The sequence below is a fragment of the Manis javanica genome, chromosome 9 (assembly GCF_040802235.1).
Source record: "Manis javanica isolate MJ-LG chromosome 9, MJ_LKY, whole genome shotgun sequence".
In the NCBI taxonomy this organism is placed as follows: Eukaryota; Metazoa; Chordata; class Mammalia; order Pholidota; family Manidae; genus Manis; species Manis javanica.
This window is the reverse complement of record NC_133164.1, coordinates 53,215,812-53,236,323: the sequence shown is the minus strand read 5'-3', so window position 1 is coordinate 53,236,323 and position 20,512 is coordinate 53,215,812. Positions and strand designations below refer to the sequence as shown.

At 39.0% G+C, this 20,512-nt stretch overlaps 1 protein-coding gene across 18 annotated transcripts in view; it reads left to right on the top strand.

Moving 5' to 3' along the window:
* ENOX1 (ecto-NOX disulfide-thiol exchanger 1) overlaps positions 1–20,512 on the top strand; it is a 554,315-nt gene that overhangs the window by 335,179 nt on the left and 198,624 nt on the right. For 17 of the 18 annotated variants that reach the window (XM_073212579.1, XM_037002114.2, XM_073212580.1 and 14 more), the window contains 2 exons: positions 17,011–17,154; positions 18,313–18,450. In XM_073212579.1, coding sequence (XP_073068680.1) covers positions 17,011–17,154; positions 18,313–18,450 — 282 coding nt within the window. The remainder of the gene's footprint in view (positions 1–17,010; positions 17,155–18,312; positions 18,451–20,512) is intronic. The other variant, XM_017664092.3, reaches the window with a different exon arrangement.

The following is a 20,512-nucleotide window of genomic DNA, read 5'->3' as shown; positions in this document are numbered from 1 at the left end:
CATTTTATTTCTCCTGAGTCCAGGAAACAATCATTCCTGGTGATGATTATACGTCATTTTCCTTGAAGATACAGTGAACTTTATTTGTTTAATTGAGTTCAACAAATTTATATGTGTGCATTTAAAAATGTAGATTTTATTATTACTCAGGTATGGCGAAGCCAAGAAATCAGAAGATTGCCATTGAAAAGACAGTTTGCTACTCACAGTTCCTAAGAGGATAAGGGGAGGCCGCATGGGAGGCTCCAGTGTCTGTCAGGATACGGAGGGAGTCAGGGAAAAATGAAGGCAGGAGGTTTATGGCTCCCTCAGGGGAGAACAGGCGAAGCAGGTAAGCCAGTTAGGATTGGCTAGTTTGGATACTATCAGTAGGCTCTGAGTACAGGGGCATCTCTGCCTGTGTGGGTCATGTCCCTGGGGTGATTAGGGTGAGGGGATACTGGCTCAGTGTGGGAGCCCCACAGAGGAGATGATTGAGGGTATGAGCTCTGGACTGGGCTGGGCTACATTTGCACCGTGTGCTTCCAGGGGAGTGGCTTGCTGTCTCTAGGGATTTGCTAGCCCTGGGAGAGGCAGGCCTCGTGGTGTCAGCAAGGCCCCTAGATGTCAAAGCATTAGGAAATATAGAAAATGAAAAAACATAATATATATGTATGTGTCTGTGTATGTATATACACACACACACAGGCACACACTCATAATATGCAGTGAATTTATGTCGGGGGGGAGGATGCCTGTCTACTGAGTATCAGATACTGCTTGTGTCTGGTGACAATTTAGCAGGAAAAACATTAAAAAAAATTTAAAGTTAACCTGCCCTTATGGAAGACCAATTTACCAAAGAAATAATTACATAATATAACTTCATATAGTGAGAAACCCTCTGGAGAAAAATAAGGCTGGTGGAAGGACAGAAGGACCTACTTTGGGTTGGTCAGGGAAGGCCCCTCAGCAAACTGTTAGTTCAGCAGAGAAGGAGCTAAGGGTTGAGGACTGGGAGGCTGTGGTTGTTCAGGCATCTGGAAGGACCACAAGCGCGGAGCCGCGGAGAGAGGACCATGTTTGGCGTGCTCAAGGAGGAGTAGCACGCTGTGTCTGGGGGCTCCGGGAGGAGGGGATCTGTGGGGGATGAGGTTGCAGAGGGGACCAGAAGGCAGACTCGGAAGAACCTTGAAGGCCGTGCAAGAGCACTGGGGAAGCTGTTGGTGCAGGTGTCTGTGATGCTAGAATGGAGGCCACATGAAGACAGGAGGTAAGCTTTAGCCTCGAAGTACAAATTAAGTAACCATCACTCCCACTCTCTTTTCTTATTTTCTACACTATTACTTTTTTTTTATATTCACTCATGATGGCTTAGTTTACAAATGGGTGAGCTTAATATCTTTCTCGCCAAAGTTGTACATTTGGAAATTTCTTTAGAGTTTAAAACAAATCAAACAAAAACTTCCCCAAATAACACAGAGGGACAGCTTTAGGCCATGACTATTTGAAAATGACTTTCTGTACCATTGAGTTCCTTGGCATATATGTGGCATTTAAATAAGGAAATACAATTTTTTAAACTGCCACACTTATCTAGGGGAAGAAAAAAAGATCTATGAACAATCGACAATTTGTTTTTACTTTCTATTAAACCATGGTGTTTTTTGCACTTGGTATCATTTACTGAATATAAAGTAAAGTTCACTCACACGCCACTTACCATAAGTGTGCCTGCAAAGAAAACCTCATTTCAAACTTAATTGTGGACACTGTTCCTTTGTTAAAAATTCATAGGGTTTGTGAATGTGTCACATTAAGTGCTGGAGTGTCCATTATTTCCCCAGCTCTTTTCCCACTGCCAATTCTGATCAGAATTTTAAAACACCCATATCTACAAAGGTGTTCTCTGAGGAGCAAAAAAAAAAAAAAAAAATGAAGAAAGAAAGAAGAGAATTTATGAATATAAACAGAAAAATCTTCTGACCAAATAAGGTATAGTTTCTTGGTTTAGTTTCAGTGTATGTAAGTAAACGGATGGAGCAAACCATCTTCTTCTGTTAACCTCAGCATCTTGTTACTGCTGCTAACTTCCCCTCGGCAGACTTGAAATGTGTTATGAACTAATATCTGGTGCATTGTTTTGTTTTAGACAAAGGGAGTAATCTGAAAATGAGGCTGCCCTTGTAGCTTCTTCTCAGTCCCAGTTTTAACCCCTGTCCACCCACATTAGCAGACCCAAGTCACACAGTACATACTACCACTGTGCCTGTTGTTAGCTGCAATCGACAGGACAGGCAATGCTACACAACTAAATGCTTTGTTTAGCTTCCATGTTGAGTCTCTGGGGCTTATACTTCATAATATGCTTTCACTGATTTGGGCTAAGATGCAAATACAAGAAAGCCAGTTGAGAATATAAAATAAGAAAATGTAAGTGCATATAACAAAGCTGTGCTTGCATGGCATGGAGGAAGTATACCTTTCTGGATTTCCTATATAAATAATACAACCATTGTAACATATTTAATATATTTCAGAAATCACCTTTTCTCCTCATAAACGTATCTTTGCAATTCAACTCAGTGAGGAGCTTGCAAACTCAGAAACAATTTGAGTTCAATGCAACTCCGATGGGAAAGTTACAGCTATAATCTCTTTTATTCTGCATCACATTTTCAGCATTAGCTCACATTTTCTCTTTAATTTGCTGCCCTTCCTGAAATGGCTTGCTCATCTCCGTTCCTCTGGTTCCCAGGTGTGATCTCTTGGCAGATAACATATCCAAAAGGTCCCTGACATTGTTGGCTATTGTTCTGAATTCCATTTGCTGGATTAAGACATCAAGATTACACTACAAACCTCCCCCGCTGTTTCACCTATGGGATCACAGGAGTTTACAGACCAAAACAGTGAAACCACTGCCAAACCCCTGCCACTCACAGGCTCAAAAAACCTATTCATTATTCTGGTGTCATGTGAAACAGCAATAAATTAAACCAAAATACTGGTAGAGAAACCAGAGAGCCCAGAATCTGTACTTTTCAGAGTGGAACAGTTGGTGTGAAGATGTGCTCTCAAAATTATCTTTGATGGGATTTTTACCACTGTTTTGTAACCCAAAGAGTTCCTTTATGAGAACCTCTCTCAAAGCAGATGGGGATTTTAACTATCAAAATGTCTACAGTGTTGCCAGTAATGTTTCATCTTCCAGTTCCTCCGAAAGGCATTATGGGTTAGCCGCTCACATAACCTGTGAGGTGAGGATTGGAGGCATAAAGCAGAAAAGCTCAGGAAACCCGCACCAACGGAGCCTGTGACAGGAGCTCTCCTGTGGTATATGAGTTGTGCTGCCAGACTGCTCTACACGTTTCCCCAGGAGAGGCAGAAAGAGAAAGCCCCGGGTCAGCTCTAGGGTTCATCTTTCCTGGGAAGACAAAGGACCTGCTGCTCTGGCGACAGCTATCACAAGCCCTCAGTGAGACTTGCATTCAAGTGCACCTCACACCAAAACATAGACCATGCCTCCAGCACCCCCTGGAACGGTAATTAGAAACTGAGCTTTCTAGTTCACGGGGCTCGTGACTTCCCCCAGTCCACAGCACCTCCACTTGCTACGCCTTACAGCTCTTGTCCGTGGTGGCATGCAGAAGGGACAATTGAGCTCCAGGCCTGCCCGCTAGCCGGTGGCCAGTGTAACAGGATTGTGTTAGAGACACGGTGTTGGTAAGAAGAGAAGTAGGACAGGAAGATGTTGATGAAAGGAATAGTAACCCAACTTCACCTCCCGCCATTCCAGCTCCAGGACTCTGGCCATCCTTACCTCTCACTGTCATAGTTCCATTACATAGTAAGAGTACAGTGAGGGTGTAGCTGAACTGGAGATCACAGACAGGAGCTATCCACTTGGGGATGACAATTTCTGGGCAACCCTTGATGATGATGATGAGCTCCCAACTCAGCCCAAACCACAGATTTACCCTGTTTATGTATTTGGACAAAGTCAAGTCCAACTTGGGTTAAGGTGTCTGTGAAACTCTCTGATGAAACCTAACCCATTAAAACCTCAGACACAGATCAACCCTGTGTAGATGTCTTACACATCCATTACTCTTCTCTTTTTCTCTCAATGCACAGTTAATATTCTGACTTTAAGAAAAATGTGCTTCTCAATAAAGCTTTGGGTCTTGAGATGTTTTCCAGCAGTGATTCCTCTGAATTGTTCAGATTCTTTCCCTTGCCTGTGTCTTTTACTGAAGTAGAGGGTTCACAGTGGCTGACCGGGGACGGTGGGGAGGGTCACACAAAGGCACAGAAAGCCTCTGGCTCCTGAGGACCGTGGGATCCTTAGATTACGGCTCTATCATGTCACATAGGCTCTCTTCTGGCACAATGCTGATGCTGATGTTTTCTCTGAGTAATTCAGTCTCCATGTTTGCTTACTGCTCACAGCAGCTCCTAGTTTCAGTCTGCTTGTCTGCTTTTTGGAGGCAGATAGTGTTGGGATAGAGGGAAGGGAGGAATCTTAGTGCATTTCCTTCCTTCCTGCAAGCTTCTGTACATTTATAAAAAGTTATATATTTTTTTATCATTTAGTTCCCTCATAATAGACAGGCTCCTAAGAGTAATCTATTGCCACACTACAACAAGCTCAAGTTTGCTAATGCTTTTTTTAATTGAAGACAGGGTCTGTGTCTTGCTCACCAATTATATTCCTAATCTCAAGCACAGTGACCTGCATACAACAAGTGTTTAATAAAGATCTGTTGAGTGAATGCATCCCTGAGGGATGGAACTAACCCTTTACCCCAGACTCCTCTGTCTTTGGAGCCAGTCAAACCAAGAAGAACTTCCTAATGTAGCTCTTTGTTAGTGAAAACCTCAATTCCCCAAATCTATAACAGTAGATGTCCAGGCTAATACTGTCTGAACCCTGGGCTCTTGCCGTTCATTAGCTTTGTGACCTTGGGTAAATGATTCAGTCTTAACTTTCTGAACCTTAGTTTTTATTCTTTTGTAAAAAGTTGCTAATACCATCTGTCTTATAGGCTATTGTGGATTTTTCATGATACCAAATATGTGGGACTGTTACATAGTGATCTGTTTCTTCCCCATGAATTATATAATAATCTATTTCCCCCTGAATGGGGAAGGGCTGAGGGAATGACATTCTCCTTTTCCTTTATAGACTTCAGCTTTGCAAACTCATTGCAAGTACTAGCATTAAAATAAAAATGTCCTTACAAGAATTATCAGTTTCCATCTACCTAAGGTATATTGATGTTTATTCTCATGTTGAAAAGAACTGGGTTACTGCATTTCCATGCAGACATCACTATTAGAAAAAAAGGACAGTTGAATTAGCTGGTAATTCGGACTGGTAGCAAGAGTTTGGGGAATTTGCATGTAAGTGGTGTCTCCTATTAAAGTAAGAGTTTTGTTTTTGGAGATTGTATTGTGGGAAGTCTGGAAATAATGCTGCGTTTAGTTTTATGTTATGTGTCTCGGTGTTCTATCTGCCTTGTTTCTAGCTTATTAATGAAACTCTGTATTATGGAGATTGTGTCAGCTTGGTACGTGTCAAGTTGATATGTCGGTATGAACCCATCCACTTCATCTGTGCTGGGAATAAAAGCAGCAGGCTGCTGGCCAAGGCCTGGTGGATCTTTGGGGTTGGTAGCCACTGCAGTTCTCAGATGCCATCACTCCCCTCCCTGCATTATTTAACCACCACTAGTTGCTAGTTATTTTCTTAGTCACTATTTTAAAATAATGTTATCTCAAAATACACCGTAAAGCTTAGAATTGCACAAGAATAAGAACCGCAGAGGACTTGAAGAGCAGATCTGTTTCATTAAGACTAGAAAGAAAAAAATGTGATAAGGCTAGTGGGAATTCTTTTAAAATACTTGTTTAGGTTGGGTTTAAGCCACGTGGCTGTGAAAATAATAAACCATGGTAGTAATAGAAATATACTGTAATTCCCACAAAGCACATTCAGTGTAATTTCTTTTTTATAAATAATAAAACTCTAAATAAACATGATTACTCTGAACTAACAGGAAGTCACATTCAATACCATGGGCCAGATGTTTTTTGCCTCCTCTCTGTGCTCTTTAGGGTCAGTGTTTGCTTGCTCCTCAGCCTCTCCCCAGTGATATGTAAGTACTCTGTAAATAGATAACTGGGGATGGCATTTGATCCTGAACTGCGCTGGGGAAACATGGTATTGTTTACCTCACACATGGAAGGCAGGGAGGAGACAAACAGTGCCTCAAAACAGCTATTTAAAACCAGTGTAGGTTCCACACTTTGCTTCTGGAGGCCTCACCCCCATGGCATGTCAAACGTGAAATGCACTCACATCTTTCAATTTATTCAATGTAATTTTGTCTGTAGTGCTTTGGACAGGATTGATGATTCTATTTTAAAATTATTTGCCTACAAGTTAACTGCTTTCATTTAAAACCAACTCAGATTTCTCCATAATTGTGCAGACTCAGGGATTTTTTGCAATGTGAGAAAACCCCACTGACAAATGATTCCAGCAATCTGAATATTACATTTGAGAATTAGAGCAGTTGTCATAATACAAAATTTATAGGTATTTCATTTAAATAAATATTTTTTGATAGTGCACATTTCATTGCATTTTGACACAAAACATTTTCAGCTCTCCAATATTATTGCAGGTTTCTGTAATACAGTGTTTTATAATCAATTACTGCCTAATTGATAATACAGCCATAGTTAGAAAAAGAGGCTAGTTTTCTCAGAGCAGACAGGTATCTGACCTGGAAGACTGGAGTAGAGAAAGAAATTCTATTTGAGGAGTTTAGTCCTCCAAGTGCCAAATCCTTGTAAGAAAGGATTTCTATTTGACAATTTAAAATTTTTTTCATCTTGAGGCATAATAAGATGCACAAATGTTAGTGTACACTTTAATGAATTTTGACATGTGTATGCACTCATGTAACCATGGCCCAGATCAAGGTAGCAAACATTCTCACTAATTTTTTTTTCCTCTTCACCTGTTTCACCCATCCCGTCACCCACTGCCATGGGACAACCACTAGTCTGTTTCCATATCTGTGAGTCTATTTCTATTTTGTTTGTTTGTTCTTTTTTATATATATTCTCTATATAAGTGAAATCATATAGTATTTGTCTATCTCTGTCTCACTTATTCACTTACCATAACACTCTCTAGTTCCTTCCATGTGTTTGGAAATGGCAATGGTTCATTCTTTTTTATGGCTAAGTAATATTCCATTGTATATATGTAAGACATCTTCTTTATCCATTCATCTATCAATAAACCTTTAGGTTGTTTCCATATTTTGGCTACTGTAAATAATGTTGTGATAAACACAGGATTGCTACTATCTTTGCAGATGAATGGTTTTGTTTTCTTTGGGTAAATCCCAGAAGTTTGCTGGGTCATATGGTACATCTATTTTTAGTTTTTTGAGAAACCTCCACCCTGTTATCCCTAGTGGCTGTACCAATTGCAATCCCACTAGCAGTGTATGAGGGTTCCCTCTTCTCCACATCCTCACCAGCACTGGTTATTGCTTGTCTGGTTGATGCCCCTCTGACTGTGTGTGAGGTGTGAGGTGATACCTCACTGTGGTTCCTATTTCCATTTCCCTGATGACTGGCAATGTTGAGCATCCTTTCCTGTATCTGTTGGTCATCTGTATGTCTTCTTTGGAAAAATGTCAATTCAGATTCTTTGTCCATTTTTTTAATTGGATTATTATTATTATTTTATTTTGGTGTTGAGTTGTATAAGTTCTTTATATATTTTGGATATTCAACTCTTACTGGATATATGATTTGAAAATATTCTATATGACATTTTTAAAAGGTAAATAGTGCCTCCTACTAACAGGGAGAATGAATGTTAATGGGAGAAGGTGGGGTGGAGGGCAGAACATTTATACCTTTTTATAGAAATCTGTAACCAAGAAGAAGAGCAGAGTAAGAGTTGCAGGTGGGGCAGCAGTATTTTACAGTGACCCTCAACCTTGTTTTCATGCTGGAACCTTCCCAGCAGCATTTATACCACCCCATCTTGTGAACGCAGGAAACTTTATGGAGGTCTTCTGAGTTATAAAGACCTTGCTGGGACCACTGTGTGCGGCCCATCCTTACTTCTGATGATGATTCCTCACCTCCAAAAGCAGCTAAAACATAAAGACCTTCACCAAGAAAGAACCTGGACGATCTATTAGCTTCTGGATCATGGATGTTCCTAGAGGCTAGAACCACCTTGCTCTACCTAACCCTGAGCCTCAGGAACCTGAATACCTTTGGGCCTCGCAGGCCTTCCTCGTGTCAGAGCACCTCCATTTGAATCTTGCTGAACATAAGTAATGGCTCCAACGGTTTAACCCATTTCCCAGAATTTTCCCTGCCAGCCTAGAACTTTCTAATTGGGTATCTTATGCACATGCATTTCCCCCCACTGCCCTCCCCCAACTAGCCCATCCACATGAGGTAACTATACCATCTGTGACTCCCCATAGAATTAAAGGACTGCTCCCAGGGGACCCAAGGCCCCTATGGTCCTCCCCACAGGTTTCAGAGCATAAACAAGGGTTATGGTAGCATTTGGAGAAAAAGAGAACAAGGTTTCTGGCCCAGAGCACCACACTGGAGGTGGTATGTCCTGCTAAGTCTGTAAATCCTGAGGCGATCTTGACTGTAGGGCTAATGCTTTATTCATCATGTTGCAATAGCATCATTAAGAACACATTAGTTTAAAGAGTAACTAACATGTTCTCAGTGACCCTATTAGAAGAAATGTTAAACAGAATGAGCAACTGGCTCAGGCTGGTCATGGTCAGATCTGGATTTTATTGCAGGTAGATTTCCGTAAATTAAAGAGCTCTAATCAGGGTTTTTTAGAAAACAGATAATTCATTTGCTAGAGTTTGCAGCCATTTAAGGGTCAGTTATCCACCCACAACAATTAAAATGTTCCACTTGGGAGCTTAATATGTTTTCCATGATTGGATCAAGGTATAAAATGAGTACATAATGAAAAAACTGAATATAAAACAACAGCACAAATTAAAGAATTATATATTGTTTGCTTTCCCTTATATAAGAAGATAGTAATTTTTGCAGAAATCACTTTCTGTGTGTAAGTGTGGCTAAAAAGCCCAGCATGTGACCTATATGCCTTTCTACACTACACGTACATTAAAAAAATCATTCTTTGTTTGGTGGTGGTATCCACGGATCGTAGATTTCTCCTCTTTTGATGGCAGTGTCTTTGAAGCCTGAAATCCACCTGAAGTCTGTTTCAGAGGTGTTACCCCCTTTTTCAAAAGGACTCCTTCCTGTTTGTCCCTCTGTTGCCTTCTCAGCAATCCATAGCTTTGCCATTTCAAGTGAAGATTTTCTGTAGCTACAGCGTTCTGTTTACTTTGTCTATTGTGCAGAACTTTTTGCATGGGAATGGTAAGAGAGCAGAAGGAGTGCAAACAGAAAAAGCTTGTCAGTTGAGGGAAGCAACAATTCTCCGATATGTCCTAATTTATTTTCATAAACTTGTAATTTCCTTGCAACTTGCTGGCTATTATGCCTCAATATCCCTATTTAGGGGATAGAAAAGTCACTTTCCCAAGGTCATATATCACTGCAGAAGTAGGATTCAAGGTCAGAGCTCATATTTTTTATTTTCCAGGTAAGGACTCAGCTGAAGGGAGTTTGTGACCTGTTAAGACTATTTTGAAATAGTTGCTAATCAGAAACATTCTCTAGACTTCTCTTTCTGGGAGAAGCTGAAATTGTTGGACACATCAGAACTTTCTGTGAATGTGTGTGTGTTTATCCTGAATCCTCATGGATTTAGAATTTTGCTTAAAGTGAGATTATTGTAGTTTTAGTGGAACCAGGCTTATGTTTAGAAATGCAATTGCTTCCTTTAGTAATTCATTCACAAGCAGTCAGCAATGATAACTTTTCCTATAGTAGGTATATTTTGGAAGGTAGAAAACAACATATGACAATTATGTATGTGATTGATAGATATCCATTAATGAGAGGAATGAGTTAACCCATTAAATATTTCACAGTCTTCTGGTGTATTATTGTCCTTCTCAGAAAATCTGAAATAGTCTAAGTGGGGAAGGTTCTGTATTTTAAAATTGTCTATACAAAGATTTTGAAATCATATATTATCATAGTAGCATCTAGCCTTATTTTCTTTTCACTTTTTAATGGAAATTTCTATCCCTAAGGTGTCAAGCTTTCATTTTCATTATTTTGCTCAGATCAGAAATATAAAGTCTATTTTTTAAAGCAACGTTTTCCTGAAAACAAAATAATTTTATCTCTGCTATTTCTCTATACTATATGTAATGCCAAATAGCATTTTTCTCTGAGTCAAAAGACAACTGGTTTTATCTATTATCCTGTCCATTGTAGTTGAGTTGTCTCTTTGGCAGATTTGGTTATCTTGTTTGCATGATTTCAGAGGGAGACTTTCTGATTCTTATCATCTTTCTGTCTGTGTCTCTGTCTCTCTTTCTCAACTTTGAATTCTTCCAAGACAGACATGTCATGTAAAAAATCTTATCATCCACTAAGTAACCATTTCCTCACCATGGTGGGAGGATGATGATCTATAGTTTAAAATTGGCTGCTAGACAAGGTGGAAAAATGGAGGATGTAACCACGGACCCCTAATGGCATTTTGTGTTTGAGAAATGGCCAGATCTGCTTTTTATCCTATTCAGTGCATGCCAAATTGAAATTTCTCCTTTCTTCCAATGATTTCGCTTCTTTTTCACTGTACATATATGCCTTTGTTACACTAATGTACTGCTTAGTGGGTCTGGAGATGCCCTTATTTATAGTTTCCAGCTCATTCAAAGAGCAGCTGCAAGAAGTCTCACAAAAGAAGAACATCGCTGTAACCTGCCTATGACCCTGTGCTGGTTGCCAGCGGGTGTGGGATCTCAGATCTTGGAGAATGGTTTGTTAAGTGCACCAAAAGCTTGTCTGGAAAGATCTAACATTTTAAAAACTTGCCTTTCTTTGACACTAAATTCATCTGTGTCCAGTTTCCGACAAAAATTTCTCCTTTTTGTGTTCCTTAGCTTTCAAACCTCCAACCTTTGGGAATGGACTCTGGAACTGAAGTTTATCTCTTTTTCCTTTTTATTACTTCCTTCTTTCCTTTTGCATCTTCCTTTTCACTTTCTTTCCCTCCTTCTATGCCTGAATTTATTTGAAAACCATTGTATGTGTATATACATAATTTATATATAATTTAAAATATATTTTATACATTTATAAATATAATTTTATAAATATGTTGAGCACTTGCCACATTCCAGATGCTGTGCTTGGTAGCTTCAGGAAGCTCAAAAATGTCTAGTTGCCTTAATCATTCTAGGCATGTTGTTTTTTATTAGAGACATAGACATAAGCAGCTAATTGGAATGTGACATTCAAATGCCATTATGGAGAAAAGTACAGAGTACTATGGGCGCACAGAGGAGGGAATACATATCCCCTTTGTCTTCCTTCCTTAAAGGGCAAACTAAAACCTGCTTAGAACAGGAGTGGCATCTCTTCTCAGGTGCACTATGCTGTGATATGTATCAAATTGTGACATTTTTTGAAAAGAGTTCAGTGAGTTTACAAATACATGAGTAACAGGCTGAATACTAAGAAAGATCTTCTGACTTCCTGGCTTTGATAGAATGTGCTATAGGGTTTAGCCCTGCCTGAATTGATCTTTGCTCAATCCCACCCTCTGCCCATATTACTTCCAAGAAGTGACTTTTCTCTCGATCACTGAGAAGGATCTTTTTAACTTTATTTGATATGATAATCATACTTAACAATTCTCTCTTCAGAAATTTCCCACAAAACCTAATTCCTCTTAAAATCGAATCTATGGCAAAGAAAAACTGAAGGAACAAAACAGCAGAAGAATCACAGAACCCATGAATGGACTAACACTTACCAAAGGGAAAGGGACTGGGGAGGATGGGTGGGAAGGGAGGGATAAGGGCAGGAAAAAGAAAGGGGGCATTATGATTAGCATGTATAGTGTGTGTGGTGGGGGGGGTACAGGGCGGGCTCTACAACTCAGAGTAGACAAATAGTGATTTTACAGCATCATACTATGCTGATGGACAGTGACTGTGAAGGGGTATGTGGGGTGTACTTGGTGAAGGGGGAGCCTAGTAAACATAATGTTCTTCATGTAATTATAGATTAATGATACCAAAATAAAAATAATAAATTAAATATATATATATATATATTATTATTACCACCTAAAAAAAAATCAAATCTATGTAGGTGGTCATGGGGAAGGCAGTATAGCACAGAGAAGACAAGTAGTGACTCTATAGCATCTTACTACGCTGATGGACAGTGACTGCAATCGAGTGTCAGAGGGAACTTGATAATATGAGTGAATGTAGTAACCACATTGTTGCTCATGTGAAACCTTCATTAGATTGTGTATCAATGATACCTTAATTAAAAAAATCAAATCTAACTTACTTCTTCAAAACCTTAATCCCTTTCTTTCCCATTAGTTAGGAGATATGAATTGATCATTCATAACCAGCATCCTGTATATTTAGCAGACCTGGAAACCTTATCATGTGGTAGTGTGGTAGTCTCCCTTATCATCTGACTCATTATCCTCTTCAAGCTCACTCCCCTAAAATGCACCCACCACCCAAAAATTACTCCTATCTAAGAATCAAGGAGCAATGTAGGCTTTACTGACATTTCTGTAGAGGGGGCAGGGAAAGATTTACAGTCTATACTTCCCAATGAACCACCTGAACGTCTGCTTTACTCATTTCTCTTCTCTGAAGTCTCCTTTTCCCATGGGTGACCACCAAACACCTCTTCTTTCTTTGCACTCAGAGCTTTTAGTCTTGGGGTCCTCTTTTATCTCACTGCAGAGCAATTCCACTCTGCCTTGAACTTTGCAAATTCCACTTATCTCCTAGATCAGTAAAACCAAAGACCCAGTACTTAACAGCATCCTTTCTCCTTAGGACCATGTTTAGAAATACTCTACAGTAATTAGAGTGTGTCCTTTGGGATTCTTTGTATTTGAAGGGATAATAGTAAGAATTTTATAAACCTGATGAAAGACATTAAGCTTTTCTGGTTGTTTTTTATTGGGAGAATTTGTCTGAATTATTTAGCTTACCATTATAGGAAACAGAAAGGTCTCCCTTATTATTCATAGACAGTTGCTTAAAAATCATAGAGTTAATACGTAACTATTACGTAAGTAACATCTGTTCAACAGTGTTCTGTGTTGTTTGAAACTATGGAACATTTCCATAACATCAAGACAGTATCCTACTGATTATGTAAAGATCAAAGTGAAATATTTTCTTAGTGATAGAAGAGGAAAGTAGAACTTTGGATGAGAATGTATTTTTCTTTTTACTATTAATATAAACCATAACACTAATGAATAATTCCTGTAAAATACAAAATTTTCAGGTGTCATATGAAATATGTTTCCTATAGACTCAACTCTTAATGAGACCTAAGTCTGTTTGTCTCACTATAACTGTTTTTCTATTGAAGTAGACATGAACCTAAGGACTTACATCAAACAAAATCATTCTTTTAAATAATAATAAAAAAGAATTTTCAATACTTAACTCATCTCCACTCCCTTTTAGTAGGAATCTATGTTTTGTGTACAGTTACAGATAGGTTTTATTATTTACAGTATAAATATATCCTTGGGACCTATAAAACTTGGACAGGGTTCGGAAGAGTTGTGTTCCTAAGAGTTTGAGAATCCTGTGCCATTTTAAAAAATCCAAATAGTATTTTCATAAATACTGAGTTTCAAAAACTATTTACCCCAGCGATGTAGCCCAATTAAATCCTGAGCATAAACATGGCTTACTGTTATGAAATCGGGTATAAGGTTCATACTTGAATATAACTTAAGAAAGAACAGGTTAGATTTTGTTTGAACCCTGGACAGAAGCTGTGCTGTATGCTTAGCATTTTGTACACCTGATTGTATTGTGATGACTTTACCTCATGAAAAGCTGTAAATAGAAACTGCCAATCTCATAATTAGCCATGTGTCTCTTGAAAGCTTTTGTAGTTGTCTAGGCAGAAAAAAAACCTAGAGGGAAAAATTCATGCATCTTTGAAATTATTTTATAAAGGGATTGTGGAAAATGAAATATTCTGCTACAGTTTAGGCGTGGCACAGAAAAGTAGGACAACACTTTTAGAAATATCAAGTGTTACTCACTGTTTTAGAATTAATTACATAATTATCCAGCAGAACACAAAGATCGCAGGGTACCTTAATGGAAACACTACACTTCCAAATAAAATAAATAATTAGCACCTACATTATTCCAAGTGCTTTATTAGCGGCAATTTTTTTTAATTCCCCACATCTCTATGTGTAAATAAACATCACTAAGAATATTAATCTTTTCAATAGTTTAGAAATAAGAAAAGAGGCAGAAAAATTGATTTGAATGATAAATTAGACTTTATGGCCTTGAATCATTTAAAGAGGCAGGGATTCAATAGGAACAATAGATTTTAATAGAGTATAAAAATTATTCTTGCAACTATTCGTAAATCACTTGGTAGTAATTAATTTAAAAATATCACCATTCTTCCAAGCCAACTGATTGAATCAATTAAAATTTTTTAAAGAATGCATAGCATCCTTGAAACTATTGGAAATGCCTAAGATGTGATAGAACTTTAGAGTCACCATCCTAAGTAAATGGTAGCCACATGAAATGGTATGTCATTCAAACCATTGGATTAAGGGATTGAAGAGATATAATAAATTGAAGTCTTGAGTTCATTAGGGGACAAATTCAGTTTTACAAACCACATCTTGCCAATAAAGTAATGCTTTTTTAGGTGAAACGGTCACAGTTTGTTACCATTTTCAATGAAACAGTATCAGTTTGTTAAGATGGGAGTGAAAAGTGTGGGTAGAAGCTATGGGCCTGCAGGACCACCACACTCCTTTGTATTACTAAAGTAAAAACATTATGTAGCCAATGATAGCTAACACCATCCCTTAAACTCTACGTTAAAAAGGCAAGGTGAAACATGGTCGGTCAAGCAGAAGTCATAAAGCCTAAAGTAAGTGGATGTGCTCTGATATACTGCTCCAGAACTGCAGACCCATGGACAGAAAAAAGTTGTGATTAATGCCCATTTGGGGACAACCTGAGCTAGAAAGAAGCCAGCCAACTAAACTTCATTTGAGGAGATAAGTAAGACAAACTGTGACCTTGCAATGATATGAAACAGCTCTACTACAGGGCCATTTGAGCAAACGAACACATTCTCGCCAGACTCTGCTTTGGTGTTCTGGAATGGCTGGAGGTGAGAGAGGAAAGTACTTTGAGGTTTTGTCATAGAGATATTTCTGGTGTGTGGATAGCTAAAAGGCAGATGTTTAGGTTAGCCACACATGCATGTTACTGCGTTTATTTTATGTGGTGAGACTATCTTTGTCTGATGGCATGCATTGCCTAAGATCATTGATGCACAATACATAGCAAGTTCTGAATTCACTCAGATAGTAGAGTTTAGTTGCAAGGTATAAAACATTTGTCCTGAGTATAATTTTCTCCCGAAGTGGGAATCATTCACTACTGCATGATAAAGATATTTCATCTTCCAGATAGACTATTAGAAAAAATTCCCAGTATTTCACATGCCCCTCTAGTTGAAGGCTAGGGATCTGTGGACACCATGGAAACAATTTGCTCATTATCCAGCTATCTTGAGATACTGAAAACTGAGCTTCCATTTGAACTAAATTTATACTCAACTGGCAATCAGTTTTCTTTGATAGCACAGGGTTCAAAGAGATTACTGATTCTTGCACCTAAGAATCAAAGATATAAAAGAAAATGCCATAAAAAGGCCAAATTTTGCACTGGATTCACTGATAAACCCACCATGACATCTAATTCTAAAATATCCATTAACAGAAACATGGCTTAGGAAATTTTCTAAATTTACACCTAAACAAAAATAAATATTTAAATTTCATTGTTATCTCAAATCTACTTAAGATTCAAGCTTCTCAGATCGCCCGTCTAAATGGTATGTTTTATCTTCCAGTTTTGAACTGGTGAAAGTGCACTTAAAATATATATATATATGAATGCTATGTTCTTGCATTTTTTAAGATGGAGAGAAGGCATAGCATTTTAGAAATAATGTGCTATAGAAGAGGCCACTTTATATAATGTTTTATTGTTATTTGTTTTTGTTAGAAATGTGCTTTGAAAAGTCCAATAAAAATACTTACATATGTACACATATATACAAACTGTTCAATTCTAGGGAGAATTCAGACCAAACAAATTGTGGAGAGTTAAATTTATCTTTTCATAAAACTAAAACAACAAATGCTTTTCGCTGTGCTGCCCCAACACCCTCTAGATCTTCTTCCTGTTTGCCTGTCCTATTATAATTCAGGTACACTCCTTTACCAGCCTTGCTGTGAACATCTTCTTGCCTTTTTTTCCTCTGCCCCACTTTTTTCCCCCTCTTTGAATACATTCCACAGATGACCATCTTCCAAAATAACAGCATCAATTAATTTTTAACTCTGAAAAAATCATACTTGGCCCTGAGTCTGCCCTCTCCATGGATGTGTAGTGTGTGGAAGAGGCTGTGCAGAGGCTGATAAGCCCTGTCTTCCAAGCCTCTTCACTAGGAGGCAAGGCACTGGCCGCTCTAGCAAACGGGGCCGCTTGTTCAGCCAGCCCGGCTCAGGGGAGCTGCTGGCGGAGCCACCGTCGGGGCAGCTGCTGGCGGGGCCACCATCTCCCGGGGCCCCACGCCCAGCCGGGAGACAGCGATGGGCGCAGGAGCAGGACCATCTCTGTGCCCTGTGACTGGAAGCTGATCTCTGTGGCTGGTTTTTGAACAGACAATAGTTTTTCCCTTGAAGGCGCCCTCAGTTAACTCTCATGGTTTCTCACAACCCTTCTTTCCCTTTTGCAGAATGCGATGATCTCCGTGGGGACCCAGCACTCGGCCATCAAAGCGCCCCAGCCCACCAGGAGGCTCGTAATTCAGTGGTAGATGCAGGTGGCGTCGAAAGCCTCAACCAGTGTCCCCAGCTGCTTCCTCAGATGATGGCTGCAGGTAACGGTGGGTGGCCAGCACGGGACACAAGCAAGGCATTTAAAATTCTTAGAAAAGCATGTCCAGCCTTGAAAGTATGAGCTGAACCGGAACTGGGATCCTCCACTGAGGCTGTGGAACAAGTGAACATCAAAGAACATTAAATCAATTTGACATATTTTGCTGTATTTTCTTTTTAGCTCTGTGCTATTTGTTTTTAATATTATCTATTTGTTTATTTTGTTTTATGAAAGTCTGTGCTTATTAAGAAAAGCTGGGGGAGTCACTTTAGGCAGACACCTGCATTCTCCAAGTGTAATGATGTGAAAAGTTGAAGAAGGAATATGTTACAAAGTAACACTTAAGTTCAGTCAGGACCTATTTGACCATTTGACAGCTGTGTTTTTTTTTTTTTTTAGTTTTATTTTGGTATCATTAATCTACAGTTACATGAAGGACATTATGTTTACTAGGCTCCCCCCTTCACCAGGTCCCCCCCACATACCCGTTCACAGTCACTGTCCATCAACATAGTATGATGCTGTAAAATCACTACTTGTCTTCTCTGTGTTGCACAGCCCTCCCCGTGCCCCACACACACTATACACGTTAATCGTAATGCCCCCTTTCTTTTTTCCCACCCTTATCCCTCCCTTCCCACCCGTCCTCCCCAGTCCCTTTCCCTTTGGTAACTGTTAGTCCATTCTTGGGTTCTGTGCTTCTGCTGCTTGACAGCTGTTTTTAACGATTCTGTTAGGTAGTTGAAGGTGTGCCTGCTCCAGCATTATACTCAGAGCCAGGTGCATTTTTTTATTATTTGTCTGCTAAGCCAATTGTTTTACCAAGAGAGTGTTCCTGCTTTGCCTCTCAACCTTGGAACTTAACTAATGTCGTTTCACTGGGAGAAGCTGGCAATTCTTCAATTTTTTCCAGGGGTACTTCCTTAATGGCATGTTGGGTGTAATATAAACTATGTGCCATTAAGTTTTCTCCTAGAATGTATTCAGAAACTCTTTATGTTTACATCTGGATAAATTATTGCTGTAGATTACAGTGCTTTATTTTTTCGGTGGTTTGGGAATGTGCTAAATGAAGCTTCACATCTCTAGAAATGCAATTTCCTTTGAAACAAACATCCTTGCCTATTGACTCTAAGTCATAGTTTGTTTTTTTCCACTGCAGCTGATGGTTTGGGAAGCATAACGATAGACACGACCCAGCTCAACATGTCAGTGACAGATCCCACAGCCTGGGCCACCGCCATGAATAACTTGGGCATGGTTCCCGTGGGGTTGCCTGGACAGCAGCTCGTGTCTGGTAAGCTTTCTCCTGGGTTTGAAGATGCTTGAGCAGTGCCAAAGGGTGTGGGCAACAGGCGCCCAGTAATCTCTCCACACGCAAGTGTTGAGCATGATCTGTGATTTATGACTGGGGCATGTTTGGCAGCTTGTGCTTGAGATTCTTCTCATCACCTTGCTCCCCTGCCTAAAAGCTGTCCTCAAAAAGAGCCACATGCAGCATCTGCCATCTGTAGTGTTGCAACATCAGTGTCTCATATTTTAACTTGGTAAATAGGAGAGCTAATATTTGCTTCCCATTTGTAAAACTCTTTCACGTATGTTATGCCATTTGATTCCACCATATGCCATATCTTCTTCTACAGATACTTAATGTTGTTGCTGTTCTTGTTAATGTTCCTATTTAAAGATCATGAAACAGAGGATGAGGGTTTAGGTGAGTTTTTCCAGCACTGAAGTGGTAGAACTAGAAACCCAACTCAACTGACACTACATTCCACATTTTCCTTCCTTGACACTTTGGAATCATAATACAACACACACAATACAGAAAATGATTAGGAATGGAACAAAGTAGATCACTTAAAAAATTTCATCATTTAATTTAATACATGTTTATTGAGGTAACAAGTGCTTTGGGAAATAGAATAAATATACAATATATAAGTGTCCTTGAGTAACATGTCTCCCTAAATTGAAAAACACAGCAACAGAAAACACCAGTAAAAATAATGTGTAGTATTGGGTGTTAAGTATTGATGCAGGCTAGTAATGCAATAATTTCCAGAAGGATCTGGAAGGGTCTCTGAAGGAAAATATTATCAGAGAGGTGGGAATTGAGTTATCAAGAAAGACACATAGGATTTGAAGTCGTCTCTCACTCATTCAGTCTTTCATTCAACAAATATTCCTTGAGATGCTCTCCTGGTGCAGGGGCTGTAGCAGTAAACAAAACAGTCCTGGTCCCTCCCCTCCCAGAATTTGCAGTAGAGAGGTGACAGTTATACTGTGATCATTGTTACAATGTCAGAAGAACAATTCACTTTTGCCCGCCAAGCTAGATGAGGGTAGGTGGCATGTACTAAGCAGAAAGCAATCGTCTTTGGAGAGTTACTAAGTTTCACAACCACAGACCTGTGATGATCTTTGTGCTGAGTTGACCAAGCATTTGTCTATTTGTTTCATAAACAGTGGCTGTAGACGTAAAATTCTCAACTAGTTGTAGCAATTATATATGTATGCCAGTGTACTCTATGTACATATGTATTTATATAAATGCATTTAGTACATATGTATGTTTAAACACACACATATGTTTCTTTTTTAATACAAGAAAGAACATGAGAAATGACAACAGATGGGAAAATTGGAGACAGAAAAAGGAAAGTCAAAGATTGAGTTACAAAACATTATACTCAGGATATTTATGAAATTCTCCAAAATGTTATAAAATTCATACAAATGAGCATTAGTCTGCTGCAGGATGTGTGTGTGTGTATACATAAATGACATTTTCTATGGTTTGAACATGTGTTTATCCAGACCCCTTTTCCCTAAAGCTAATCTAAATAGATACTTCCTTCTAATACTTGAAAGTAACGATTTCTGTTTTTCCACCCAAATTTTCCCAGATGCCTAATTGAAATATTCACATAGCAGAAATTACTTTACTCTTGTCTCCACCACCCACTTATCTGAGAAAATGTTGTGTGACTTCCAGAGTAAGCTACAACTGCAATAATTCATTATTTTTTCTTATAACTTTGAGTCTTCTGACATTTTAGCCATGACCAATTTATGATTTTCCCAGCAACTTACCATGAAAAGAATTACTGCCTTACCTCTTATAGAACATTTACCATATCTGCCCTGAATCACGTTCTCGATCTCTTGTATTAGCCAAACTGCTGAAACTGTTTTTGAGCTTTTCAGGGTCTTCTGGGCATCTCTCCATCATTTCCCCAGTCTGCCAATTTAACTACACTTCGCCTTGTTCTCAGGGCTGCCAGCTGACTCCATTTGTTGAGACTATCTCAGGTTTACTAAGTTTCAGGTTCTGTTTTATTTGGTTAGTGTTTACA